Raw genomic sequence first — 14689 nt, forward strand, 5'->3', positions numbered from 1 at the left:
AAAAATATGATCTGCCATTTTCTAGTGTCAGCTGAATAAAGTTTCTGCACATCTTACGTTAAATTTGGAATTTAAAAAGTAGCTTTAAAAGACAGAAGACAAAAATGTCTTACCAGATGGATGTTTTAATAAAATGTGTAGCAAAGAGACGAAAAATATTAAATGGAGTCATGCTAAGAGATGGGGTTTGTAAGTTGGAGAAAGTGCTATAAAATACAATCAGAATTATTTTTCAGTACAGCTCAAGTCTTCAAAAAGAAAATGTAACCACATTACTGGAACTAAAATGAAGCAAAATAAGAGACAAATTGAGCTCTCTTTGTGCTGGACTCTCCTGTTACCTCTTTCAAGCTTATGCCAAACGTAACATAGTTACGCACACATATCCCTTTACAGTAAGTTTTAAACATCTTTGAATACCTAGGTACAGGCATGGATGTTGTCTTTTTCATGCCCTCCTGGTGAGCTCTGAGCATTCACTGGCTCCTGCTGTGCCAGGACAGCATCACAAAGCTACAGCTCAGGGGTGCAAACCTTTCAGCCTGGGAGTACCCGTGTGGGACTGGCTGTTGGTGTAAAGGTCAGGAAGAGGCATGAGCCACATTTTGTTAGGCAGGGTAGCTGTTTGTCATCATCAATATTAAGTGTGTCTCTTTCAATTTTAAAGAGCAGTTAAAGCATTAAAACCCTGGGCCCTGGGAAGTTCAGCTCTATGAATGAGAAGCATTTGAGCACTGTTTTATTCAGCAGCAGTGGGCAGCTGGCACCGACAACAGCCATATTCATTTCAGTGCTGACTCTTAGCAAGGACAGAGGTTGCTCTTTAGAGAGCAAAGAGAATGAGACCTGGCAAGCAAAATAAACAGCGGTTTAAAAAAGTCCTTGTAATAAAGAAAAAACTGTTAAAACAAATTTTTTGCTCTGCATTAAACATGACTAGGAAGTACCATGGGGAAGGCAGGAGATAATTGCAACAGTAAAGAACTAAGCTGCCCTGATGTGCTTTGCACGAAAGGGCACTCCAGCCCATCGTGCAAAATTTGGGAAAGCTTGAAATTCTAAGTACAAGTCAGTAAATTGGTGAAGAGCTGTTTAATTATTCCTGAATCTGTAACCCAGTGGCCATGAACACATCATTTGTGTCACAGTGGTGCTGGCCTGGGAGAGGGTGATCTTCCTGCAGGAGGCAGCACCCCTGGGAGGGAAGGGCAGAGAGCCCTCAGGACAGCAGCTCTGAAGGTCTCCTCATCTTCTGTCACTTCCCTCACACCATAAGTCTTCGTCTTAGGGAGCAGTTTCTGACTGATGTGTAAAACACCCTAAGACCTTCTCAGGTCACACCACCATCACTGTCCCCTTAGAGATCCTGCCAGGGGCAGGAGCTCCAGGGACACATGTGTCCAAAGCCACCCAAAGGCTCAGTTGTTTCAGGTCTCCACACTGCAGCTCAGGTGAATCACCAGGACAGGCAGGGCTGCACAATGCAGTGTACACTGCTGGTGACAGCCCTCCGGTATCATGAGGAATCACACCTGACCCTCCATGCTTGTGTGGGGCAGGCAAGGTTAGCTCACCCACCATGCAGGCAGTGGCCTGTCCTCCTGGGTTGCTCGGCCATTACTCCATAGATCTTTACCTCCTGCTTGCTGCCCAGGTGTGCCCACCATAGATGCCATGCCTCCTCTGTTTGGGATGAGCAGCAGGTGAGCTGAGGGTGCTGAGGTGGGGCTCGTTTGCCTCAAGTTTCTGCACCCAGAGCAGCAGGGTGGCAAGGGCTGGGGTAGAATGAGCCTGACCAGACTCACGTGTAATGAGTTTTCTCTACTTCCCACGGGGGCTGTTGGGTAATTCTCAGCCATCTTGTGAGGCTTGCACACTTAAAATCAGTGCTGAAGGATGTTTTGTTTCGGTACTGGTGCAATGGGATGCTAAAGGTGGGCATGGGCTCCCAGGCAAACAGAAGCATTGGAGGACTTCAGGGCATTACCAGGTTAGTAATTTTGTGGGAGTTAAAAAAAAAAAATCTGTCTCCCTTTCTTAGTTGCCCTACTCTATAGAAAACTACTCGGTACTGGGTGTCTGTGACCTCTCCAAAGGGGCAGTGATAAGGCCTGGCTCCCCAGCTCTCCCTGAACTGCTGGTCTTGCAGAGTTTGTGCAGGAAAAGCCTTTTGAAGAGCTGCAGTGGTTTTCCTTTTGGTAAGCTGACAGACATTAACTAGTGTATTGCTCAGCCAGTCTGTCTGAAGAGTACAGATGTTTTGAAGGGTTTTTTCCCTCAGACACTAAAGAACTTCCTTGTGGAATAGATGTGAAACTGGTCAAACTCTGCCTAGAGCTTCCTCATGAGAAGGTAATACTGTATATTTCATTATAGCGTGTCAGTGACTGTGAGAAGGGACTGCAGAATTTGGCTCTTCTGATTTTAGCTGAAATCCTGTTGCAAGCACAAGACTGAGTAAAGCTGTAGTTTCATTTGGTAAATGATTTTGTTGTGCTGCTTGATTGGTTTTCGATTTTTCAAAACAAATGGATATTTCATTTTGGTTATTTACAGTCATGTGCTGTTGTATAGTTTTTCCATAGAATAACCAAGGTAATAAACAGGCCTATATGCATCATTACATGAGTTAATTTGTTTTACGTTTCTAAAATAACCCTATTGACAAACTATGAAAAATAAATGACTTGAGCTACTGGGTCAGCAGAGTTGTGTGTTAACAGGGTAACAGCAACAGTGTGCAGTCTGAGCTTCATGTCTCTACAGTGAGCACTTAAAAATGAGTGTTTTGTTGATAATACTACTGCTTTGTTACAACAAAATATTTTTTATTTATTTTTCAAGAATCCTATTATACTGCTTCTGTAGTACTTGAAACCATCTGTTGCCCACCTGAGTAATCTCCTGCAGGTGCTGGGGTTAAACCCATAGATTTCTGCTGTGAAACACCCAGGAGTCTTTGCTCATAGGAGTATCAGCTTTTTAAAGCCACCCTCCATGTGTATATGTTTCATATGAAGAATCATAAATATTTAGGAGCTCAGCATTAAGCCTTGTCTCAAAGCAAGTTTGAAACAAGATAAGAGCATAGACATGGTTGCAGTTGGTTCTCAGTGGGGCTTCAGTCAGGTCCAGTACATGATGGGAGAGCTGTGATGGAGCAAGCAGGTGTTGATCTCAAAATATTAAAAATTAGAGAAAAAAAATTTTCTTTGTAAATAGCTTCTTTAATAGTGATACATGCAAAATAGAAGTGCCCAGAATCTGCTGTACATAAGACCACAGCTTGGCTTATTGTTGTACTATTGGTGATCTAACAGGAGTTTGTTTTGAAGGAAGAAAAAAAACCCTTACATGATGGATCTGGGTAGTGTCCTATGGGAATATTTTCTGATCCCTGCTGTTGATCATCTCAGACTATGAAGCATGAACTGTTTTTATGCTTATTAGCTAGGCAGTTATGTCTGCAAACTTGCTAGTGCTTGTATACCAATATACTGTTTCTTCATGTCAATTTTGTGCCAGTTTTAAGTTGACAACATGCATTGTTATTTATATCCATTGTCTAACTAATAAGTGAAACAGTGTTCAGAAAAAGGATCATATGAGACACTCCCACCAATCAAACTCAACAAAGCCCCAAGCTACTGACATGTGGGGAAGAAAAAGGAAACACTAAAAACTTTAGTATTGTATTGTTGTGAATGAACACCTTTTTTTGTTGTTGTGGTTTTTTTGGTTTGGTTTGGTTTTTTCTTTTGTTTTTTGTGGTTTTTTTTTCAAAGTAAACTATTTTAGAAGTTCAAACTACATATTCTTAGTTTTAAATCTGGAAATTGAAAATTTTTTGAGCATCAGTGTTCCCTACTTTAAGAATTGTTTTGGGAGGACAGAGAGTTCTGAGCTGTTTTGTGTGTTCTTATCTATTTTATTTATTTTATCTTGTAAGAAATATTATTGTCACTATATAAATAGTCACAATATAACTGGGCTGTGCTTATTTACTTGTGAAAATTAGGTTTGAGATGATGCTGCCTGGTACTGGTTTGTTCTCCTGCTACCTTTGTCTCTAGGGATTTTGGGGGAGATAACAGGAATAGCTGCAGCAATCCCTATATGGAAGTATCCATAGAGATTTATTACTTGTGTTTTGTGTGTGAATTTCTTCTCTACAAGGTTTCTCCATTACTGTAGAGGTTTGCTGCTTGGTTTCTGTTTCCTGTTTATGCACAGTGTAGTTTGCACCATATGTGATTTTTAGAAAAATGCATCTAGAACAGACTGCAGGCCCTAATTTTTTTTTATTTGTATTTAACTTTTTTAATGTTATGCTTTGAATCTAGATAACTTGCTGTCTTTTGGATTGCTCTTTCTGTTTTCTATAAAAGTTTGTGTATTATAGTCATAGGAAGCATGATTAAGAAATTGAATATGAACTCTTCCAACTTCAACTTCTTTATTTCTGTAAGTATAAAGGCTCTTGCAGGATGGCTTCCTATAAATCCAATCATTCAAGTACATTAAATCAACTTGTCTATCCCATGCAGTTTGGTAGTACAGTAATACTCAGGTTAACAATGTTGTCAAACATACTACTTATATTACTTATTTTTTATACAACTTTGCAACTCAATCAGTAATTTAAATACAGTATATTCATGGAAATTTTGATGCAAGCTTATTGTGCATTCGTTTTAATGAAGACCTTTCTAAAGAAAAAAACTACCAAAAAGTGGTGCAGTGAATGGTAAAATATAGTAGGCCAGGCCTGTTAATTGAACACCTATGGTAGTGTTCTCTTTGGTGTGATTAAAAAGCAGTGTTTTCAAATCATTAAATAAAATCAGAAATTACTTTTTCTTGTAGCTGTTAGCTTTGGCTGAGGCACTTAGTGGATTTCACTGGATTCAACGCTTTCTCCTTGGACATTGGAGAAGGAAAACAGTGTCTTTGTCATGAAGACTTAATTCATGGAAATATATTCAGACAGGTTTCATCCTCCATTAGATTATTTGATTTTTAGCTAACTTGGGTTAGGATTATACTTTTTTCTTCTTTGTTCTAAATCATGCTAATAATGCTTACATAAAACGTACCTAGTTTTCTTAAGGTTGTAAAAAGACTTATTTTCTTTCCAAGTTCAAAGAGCTGTCCTATGTTAGGGGAAACAAACAAACAAACAAAAAACCAAAACAGAAAACCCCAGTGAAACTCATATCTTTATTAAAAATGTATGAAGTACCTTCTTAAACTGAAAATCAACACTGAAATGCAGTTGGTGAAACTTCCTTCAGGAGCTACAACTTTTTGATTTCTAACATAATCTACTACTTCAAATGTCTTGGGAAAAGAAGAAATGTAGACTTTAAGTAAGGTATAACAAAAACAAAATACTTGTTTTGGTTCTTTCATGGGAGTTTCAGAGACCCTCCATAGTCTCCTGTGAAATAGTGCATATCTTTCCGAATTTTTTGGTTGGAAATGTTAAAATTATTTTAGTAAATGACAGAAATAGTGACCTTTTTAAATGAGGTTTTGTCTCTTCTTCCTGGTCAGCATGGATTATTTTTTGTAGGCCTTTAAATGTAGCTGTTCAGGTTTAATCCTGATCAATGAATGTTCTTTAGTGAATTCAGGTACATGGTCAATTTGCTACTGACATCAAAGAAAACAGGGATGGACCCTAATGGATTTTTTTCATTTACCACTTCTATCAATAATACAGCTGATTTGACTTTTAACTGCTTGCCCAGTAATTTGTGTAACTTTCATAGTCAAATTTACGGACTAATTTTATGAATACAGTAGTCAATCCAGAGGACTCAAGATACAAAAGATAGGCATCATTTGGTTAGATCCTGATTCAAATTGACTGACTGAAATCCTGGGTACATCAAGCTAATGAGTATCATAGGGAATCAGAGCTTGCAAGCACAGTCAATATTTTGAGTTTTCATCTCATACGTTGAATGTACAGGATCTAAAAAAGTGAATTTGAATATACCAGCTCAACGATGAGAATTCATGCTGCTCACAACTGCCGTTCCAGGGTCTAGTATTTCTGATCCCTCTGTTACTGATTACTTTCAGATCATACTTAATGTTATCCTCACAGTTACAGGAACTAGATTTTATTTTTTTTTAAAGAAACTTGAGATTCTGATGATGTTATATAATTCCAGAACTTAATCTGGTCTTCTATAAAATAAAACCATGATGATGTTTGTCTGTTCTCATTTATTGACAGTCTTTAAATATGCCTAAAACAAACTGGACTAGTGTCCCTGTACAGGCAGCTGAAATACCAGCACTTGGATTGATCAAACAAGACTTCTTTCTTCTGTGTCTTTACTTGACCAAGTATCACATTTTACAGGGTAATATTTCCCTAATAACAATTTACAATCAATAAATATCCTTGAGACAAGGATAGGGTTTCTCCTATAGAATAACTTTTCCTTGTTGGCAGTTCTGAAATTCCTGTTAAAACTGCCTCAGTCTTCACATTTTTCATGTCTCTGCTATGTAGAAATATTATTATATAGAACCAAAGCAGTAAAAACAACTATGTTTGGGTTTAGTAATGTTTTAAACAGGCGGTGGTAAACTTTAGTTCATGAATGTTCTTGCATGTCATACAATTAAAATTACGGTGAAGTCTCTCTCAAATGTATCTAGTCTGTCCCTCATTTCTGAATATATGTCTTGATGTAAAAAAAATAAAAGCAAGTGCTTAATTGGTATCATAAACACTGATACTCCTTACTGCCCAGGAGCCTGGTGAAATGAGGACTCCGTTGTGCTGCAGGCTGTTCTAACATGTGGGATAACACAGTTTGTGTCTCAAAATGTTCGCAGTCTGACATAACCCATCTCTCTGACTTACCACCTTTGTTATCAGCTGCTAAACAGGCCTCCTTGCTCTGGGTTACTACCCTGTGAGGAGAGGTAGGCATGAATTTTTGTCCAAACTTCTTGACCATCACAGCTCAACTGATGATCTCCATTAGATCCTGCCATGTACATTTTGACAATAAGTGAATAAAAGAAGAGTATGGGGATAACAGGTTTGGAACATAATGCAGGTTATTGGGTCTTTCTGTGTGTATTGCATGGTTTAACAATATCAATGTTGCCAGAAACAGTATTTTATTTTATTTGCTTTTATCTCTTCTCATCACTTTCCCAAATGTCACCAAATTTAAATTCCTGCTTGCTTTTCTACAAAAGATTAGGGATAGTTTCACTTCACATCCTGATGATTCTCAATTTTTTCCAATTAACTGCATTAACTTTCTTATACTACTGTACCTTTAGTTTCTGCTCTGAAGATGTAATACCCTTCTGCAAAAGTTAATCCAGTTCTCCAGCATAATTGGATAATCTGATATCAGATGGTAGGGAAGACCAAAACCTGTTGGTGCATCTCTGGAATGGCACCCTTCTGTGACTAAGGCTGTCTGCTTCATGGTGCTCTGTGCTTGCTATCTCCTGCTATGGAGGTCCCAGGGGGAGATAAAAACTTCCAGAATTTACTTGAAAGGAGAAGCAATAGAACAGGAATGAGCTGTACATTAAAGAAAACACCAGCACTTTTCAGACTGCTAATCCCTCCTCTGTCTACCGCTCTGTAGCGTCTGTTAAGGAACACAGGCTTGATAACTCATCATTAAATCTGTTGCTGACAATGGCACCTGTACTGTATATATCTAATTTGGACAGGTTCACAAGCCCCTGTCCCGTGTGCCACTGTGCACTTCTTAGGTTAATCTTGAGACCTTTTGAAAAGGCAATGACTGCATATGCCACCCGTATCACTTAATGGAATGTATTCAGATTAAAAAAATCACAACTCATGGTCTTTTTTCAGTTAAACTCCCTGTCCAAGGTTTACTTTTTTATAAGACCAATCAGATGTAAATTAACAACAGCATTACTGCTCAAGGCATTCTGTAGTTACAGTGTTCTCTCCATGTACTCTCTTTTGCTTGCAACTAAATTGGTAGACCAGGAACTGTTTCTTCAGTAGCACAAGGCATATTATCAATATGTCAGCAACAATAGCTAATTCCAAATAATAGTTCAGACATTACCAACAAGTAGTTGAAGAAATAATATTTAATTTATTAATTAGTGAAACCTAATTGCACTGCATTTCCCTTTTTTCTGTTGTAGAAGAACCATAACTTTCTAGGCACGATTCTCTACTCTGCAGAACAGTTCAGCTTCTGTTAAAGTTGATATAAGTGTTTAAAAGCCTGTGGAAAGATCACAAGATCACACAGATCTGGGTCCTTGATGCTGTTATTAAAAAACTTTCTCAATAGGGGTTCTAGTTCTCCTAAAGAAGTTGTTAGGTACAAATAGTTCAAGAGAATGTTATCAAAGACTGTGTATTAGTAATCTGGTCTTTATGGAAGCAAAGACTGTTTAATACACTCCAGAGGCAGAAACAAGTCTAAGGAAGAACAACTCCTAATGAAGTTGTAGAATTGAAACAGAACAAAATAAAATAGCATGATGAAAAAAGAACCAAGAACTTGATATCCTCTGGCAGAAGAGGGCCATAAACTGTTTATAAATACCATGGTTGGTATTGTTTCCTTGTGGTTGAAATGTATGAAAATGTGCAATAAGTAATAAAGTAGCTAAATGTATGTTAATTTTTATGATGCATGAGTGTAGAGCACTTCTAAATTACATCTTAAGGTGACTAGAACAGTCTATACCGTCTGGAATTTACAATGGAAATAAAAATAGATATAAAATTGTCAGGAAAAAAACTTTGTCAGTTTTTAGCATCATTAAAAATTTAATGAATTCTCTTCCTCATCACAATCAACTCTTAGATTAAAGACTGTATGGATTGTTTTCATCACTTGAGACAAATATGGGTATTAATTCAAAGCCAATGTTTTCTAAACTTTGGAAAACCAAAGTTGCACTTAATTTTGTACAACAGCTCAGTTCCCTCAGGGGGGTCTGAACTGGCTGTAACTGTTGTCTGTAGCGTAAATGCTCACTTCACCCTGGAGGAACAGAACTTATGCCAGTAAAGAGCATTATTTCCCTTTCTGGATTGTAGAAGAGCTGTTGAAGAGTATTCTCTAGCAAGATGAACAAAAGCGCTGTTAGCAATCTCTCTTCTCAACTTTTTAGCCTCCTTTGAGTTACTTTGTGATCTGCAGTTTGAGTTTTACAGTTCAAGAAAATTGATTGCTGCACAGTGCTTTTTTTGAACAGAGACATTCCTGTACTTTGTTTTCCAGAAAGACCTGAGGTTTCTGTTGTATTTCTTTTTTAAAAAGTGTTTGTACTGCGTTGGAATACTAGTCCACATAACCAATCTTATTTGAAGTGCAACAGACAGAAATAGGGCCAAAAATAGTCTCCCTTTACTTGACAGAAAAATTGTGAACATCTACAGAATATGGATGTGAAGTGGCAGCATGGCCTAACATAAGTGTTTGTGTATGACCATACCAGTCTTCACTGGGTGTTATTCACAAGTGTTCTATGAAGTGATGGCATTATTTCTTAAGCAGTGACCAAATGTAATTTTCTTATGTACATTCCTCAATAAATGTGTAACCTCAGGCACATTAATTGCCTTTGAAAACAAATAACAAAATACTTGCTGATGTTACTTCAAAGAGAATCTTTTAATTAGTATATTTATTCTTCAGCATACATGATCAATATTTTCAGTATTTGGTTGTACAAGATTGATTTCTGTCATTCTATTGTAAGAGGGGTCCTATGCTCACAGTACACATTCTGTATTTTTTCAAGCAAGTACATCCTTTATGATAAATAGGATTACATTGCAAGCTTGTTCAATCATGGTTTAGAGACTTTATATAAGAACTAATTAAAATAAATCAAAATCTTCATAGTTAATTATGCATTAACACTGCTCAAAAAACCTAAATATAAGTGAATGCATAAGCATATGAAATAATCATGCCTAAAACATGTTAAGTAATAATAAAAAAACCTGTTGATTATACTAGATGAAATTCCTGACCAGCAGAATTTGAAAATAACCAACACTACAAGAAATTATACTTGAAAAATTCTTGAATAAATGATTGCTACTTGTCATGTAAAGCTTAAGGGTAAACATCTGTTGTGGGGATTCAATTGCTCTGTTCTGTTATCACTAATGAGAGTTGTGGTACATTTGCCCCTTAGAGCACTGCAGATTAATGCAGTTCATGTATACTACATTTTAGGAACTTACAGACTACCCAGGTATTTGCCCATACCATTTCAGCGTACTCAGCAGTGCTTTTGTTAAATGTTAATATTGTGAGACAGTCTCCATGAAATCTTTCATTTCATCTTTATGTAGTGTTAGTATAGTGACTTCACAAACATAAATTTAAAGCATCACAACTTCATAAAGCACTTCTGTCTGAAATTGATTCTTCCTGGTATTTCTCATGTACTAGTTATAATGTGGTATAACATAATGTATCCCTGATGACTTCCCAGCCAGGGATAATCTAGAAATTAGTACATACCAGACCTGCTCATTCTCCTCCACTGCGTTCTCCATTAAGGTAGCACAGCATTTCTTGCAGCTTGTTATCCTTTTGTACAAACCCCAGCATGGGCATGCTTCACACACTCTGTGAAAATACATCTGGTGAACTGCAGACAGCTCTTTCAGTGCCTTGGAGGGCTACAGTGTGTGCACAGAGGAGCCCTGGGACCTCACCAGTGTCTGCAAGGGCCGTGTGGTTACCCACAGCTTGACTGGTAGGAAAGTTTATTGGCAGTAATATAGAGATAGTAAAGCAAGGAGTGTTGGTTAAGGTTGAAGAAACTGAACACTGCCTGTAGCCACATGGTAAGCAGGAACTGGATGACCACTTTAGCTGCTGGTGGTTTGCTTATCTGTGTTAAAACATGTGAAAGCTCTGGGCAAAGTGACTCTGACTGTCTGTGGCCAGGACCAAGGACTATGACCCACCTCTCAAGCCTGTCGCAGTCCCTCTGGATGGCATTCCTTCCCTCCAGTGTGTCAACTGCACCACACAGCTTGGTGTCCTCAGTAAACTTGCTGAGAGTGCTCTCAATCCCACTGTCCACGTTCCCGACAAAGATGTTACAGTGCCAGTCCAAATACCAACTTCCGAGCAATGTCATTTGTCACTGGTCTCCTTGGATATTTAGCTGTTGACTGCAACTATTTGAGTGTGACTGTTCAGCCAATTTGTTATCCCCTGAGTGGTCTATCTGTCAAATCCACGTGCCTCCCATATAGAGACAAGGATGTTGTGTGGCACAGATGTGGTGCTGAATTGTGTGTGTCTGTAAGGAGTTTGTGCTTTGTCAAGGTCCACAGCATGTTATGCAGATTCACTTTTCTCATATTTATGTTCCTCATATGTTTATCTTCATTTTCTATGTTCTCCTGGTAGCTGCTTCAGTAGTGATTCTTTAATTATGTCATTCTTCTAATTGAGGCATAAATGTGGGACTTCAGTGAATGCAATTATGTAATGGTAAACCTTGTACTGATTTTCTGAGTGAGGAAAAACAACTAATAAAGAAGGGGGTAGTAATAACAGAGAAACAACAGCATAATACTACTGAAAAATACTATATCAGACACTGAGAAAATAACTTTACTACCTGAAGAAAGCTTAGACATATGAAATGTGTGCTAATGTTTATTTATTTTCTTTTGCAGGATCGACGCTTTAATGATGAGATTGACAAACTGACTGGATACAAGACAAAGTCACTCTTGTGCATGCCCATAAGAAACAGTGATGGAGAGATTATTGGTGTTGCCCAAGCAATAAATAAAACTCCAGGAGGTGCCCCTTTTTCTGATGATGATGAAAAAGTAAGATTATATATACTATATATACTTTTGTATAGTTTTTTCATTCTTTTCTGTAATTAAGTAGACTTGTCTAAAGATACTTAATCCAAATAAGTAAATAGCACAGCACTTGTGTTCATGATGTTTTTGGAGATGCATAACATAAAATGTCATTTTTTTTTGTTCTCAGTAAGAATCGTATATCTGTGCTGTAAATGTGAGTTCTTGTGGCTGAAACATCAACTTAATCTTATGTAGACTTTTTTCATGTAGTAGACCTTAATGGGAAGACTTTTATTTTTTGCAAACTCTACCTGTAAGAGTTAGTTTGGGGTGAAGGCTATCACAGAGATGTTTCTAAGCTTGTTGACTTTAAAAATCAACATATTCTCTTAATGCTTCCTGTTGGATAAATGCCTGTAGCATATGCAAAAGAAATTTTATTTTAGAGGAAATTATACATATACAATTCTATGTTACTCTAAAATATTGGAGACTTGTAAATACCCATGAAAGGAGAAAGAGGATGGGAAGGAGACACTAAGTGTGTATATTGAGCAGAACTTGGAGAGTAAAGTGAGCTGAAAAGGCAGGAAAGTAGAAGAAGCTGCAAGGAAGGAACTTTAATTAAAGTCAGTGAGGAAAATAGGAAATGGTGCAGTTGAAGGCAGATACATACAGCTGACCTTGGTGGGGAAATGTGCATGAAGCAACTGGGGAAGAAAATGGTAGAGGGCGGCAAACTGGGAAGGAACAGAACAGCAACTCTGTCTGCCCAGAAGAGAGAAATGGAGTCTCCTTTAAGCATGTAATAGGGAAATACAATTCTGTGTATTAAAATAGTACTGAATGTCATTTTTGTGGAAATGTAGTTAGAGGCAGACTTTGCCCCCAAAAGCTTTTTATATGGATTCAAAGGAGGTTAATATTTGATGCAGAGCCTTTTTTGCTGTATTACATACATGTTGACATGTCTACGCTATGAGAAAAAGATGTTGAGTAATACTTGTTAAAGGGGAAAATTCTGTCCCACTAGTCCATGTAAATAACTGGAGATCATTTTTATAATAAACATAGCTTGACATGAATGAAATGCATTATAAAGCTAAACTAACAGTGAACATACAAAATATGGCATAAATCAAACTTGTCTTCCATAGAAATCATAGTAATCATATTTTGAGTATTTATTGGAGATGCTATTACAGTATTATTTTTACTTTTTATATACCTACAGCAGTACATTTAGAACCTTTTACATAATTGTGTCATAGTTTGAAACAACTGTTTGGTGAGAATAACAACTTGAATCTTATTATGACTCTTTACATGAATAATGTCTGCTAGCAGAATCATACTTGGGTTTGCTGTACAGTGGGAGTAATTCAAAATTGATTGCCTTTTTGAAATTGCAGTATATGAAAGAACCTTTTGCAGTCCAGGTAGGACTTCTGGACTTCTTTATATTAATACTGTCCTTGTAAAGGGAATTTTGTTTAAAATGCAACTTTTTCAGGGGTACTGCATTTATCATAAATTCGGCTAGGAAAAAACCTGTGTACATATGAATTGTGTATTACATAGTTGTTCTAATGTATGAATATTTGATGCCAATACTGAGACTGTGGCATTTTCTTTCACTCAGTGACAACCAAATATTATCTAAAATCAGCAAATTGCTTGTACTTTGCCATCTTTGTATTATATTTACTAGTCATTTATAGCACTGTTTTAGTTATAAACCTGTATGTTAGAACTCTTCAAGAATATATTGAATGAGTTCTGACATGTAGCTTTTATGGAAAGGTAAATGAGAACATAACTATCATTGTGGCCTGTAATAGATCTCAGATTTAATGAGGACTGGCAGTCCATGTGCTGTTGTTTCCAAATTTGTGCTTTTAAGTTTCTTCACTCACTTGATAACCTAGAAAGCATGATATACCTCTGGGAAGCAAGAGAGTACATACTTTCAGGAGAACTGCCTAGCAGGATTAGCAAATAGGTCTCTTATTGTAATATCAGCAAAAGTGGTTGTGACGAAAGGGGGCAAGTGAAAACTGGGAAACCCTCTTCAAAATAAGAAAAGAGCTGCCTGGGTATTAAAGTAGTTTGTGCAGAAAAACTTGATGAGTAAGTGGTAAAAGATACACTTTCAGCTTTATGTTGGTGTTACAGTTTCTGACAACCAGCAACTTCAGAATGGTTAGAAGATGAAAATCTAAATTACTTGTGTTTTTCCTCCCCTCCAAGCCCTCTCAAGGAAATGTCAGTATCATTTAAGTCTGGCTCTTGTTTGCAAGTGTCTATCCTTTTTTAGTATTGTGTGAAGCAATTAAAATAATGTGTGGGGATTTTTTTACAAAACAAGAAGACTATATTGTATAATAAAATGTCTCTTGGGGACACTGCTGTCTTGACTCACTAGGAAACAAAGAATTATGTTTTCAATTAGAATTAAGTATCTGCTAGCATCATTTTTATGTACTCTTAGTTATTTTCAGGAAGTTAATAGCAAATAAAATATTTAAGATTTGAGGAGGTTTTAGTGTTCCCGAGCTGTAACCAAGTTTATATTTTGCAATATCTAAAATGGCATATTATATTTCAAAGTTTTTCTAGTTTTGTTTTTCATGGCAAATTCACAGGGTTTTCTTTACATCTCTGACCACAGTGTTAAAAGCACAGTGCTAATAATGAATATAAGAGAAGTTTCCACATTTAATAATTACTTCCTACTGCCAAATTTCTTTTCTCCTGTAAGGGATGTTTCAGCCAATTCATTCTTTAAGTGCAGAATTAGATGACAGCCATGGGCATGAAGGAAAGATGTTCAGTGTCACAGCGTGT

General features: G+C 37.1%; 1 protein-coding gene across 2 annotated transcripts in view; it reads left to right on the forward strand.

Moving 5' to 3' along the window:
• PDE11A (phosphodiesterase 11A) overlaps nucleotides 1-14689 on the forward strand; it is a 127362-nt gene that overhangs the window by 4789 nt on the left and 107884 nt on the right. For both annotated transcript variants that reach the window (XM_027637449.1, XM_027637450.1), the window contains exon 2: nucleotides 11702-11860. In XM_027637449.1, coding sequence (XP_027493250.1) covers nucleotides 11702-11860 — 159 coding nt within the window. The remainder of the gene's footprint in view (nucleotides 1-11701; nucleotides 11861-14689) is intronic.

The sequence above is a fragment of the Corapipo altera genome, unplaced genomic scaffold (genome assembly GCF_003945725.1).
Source record: "Corapipo altera isolate COAL_440 unplaced genomic scaffold, ASM394572v1 45, whole genome shotgun sequence".
NCBI lineage: Eukaryota > Metazoa > Chordata > Aves > Passeriformes > Pipridae > Corapipo > Corapipo altera.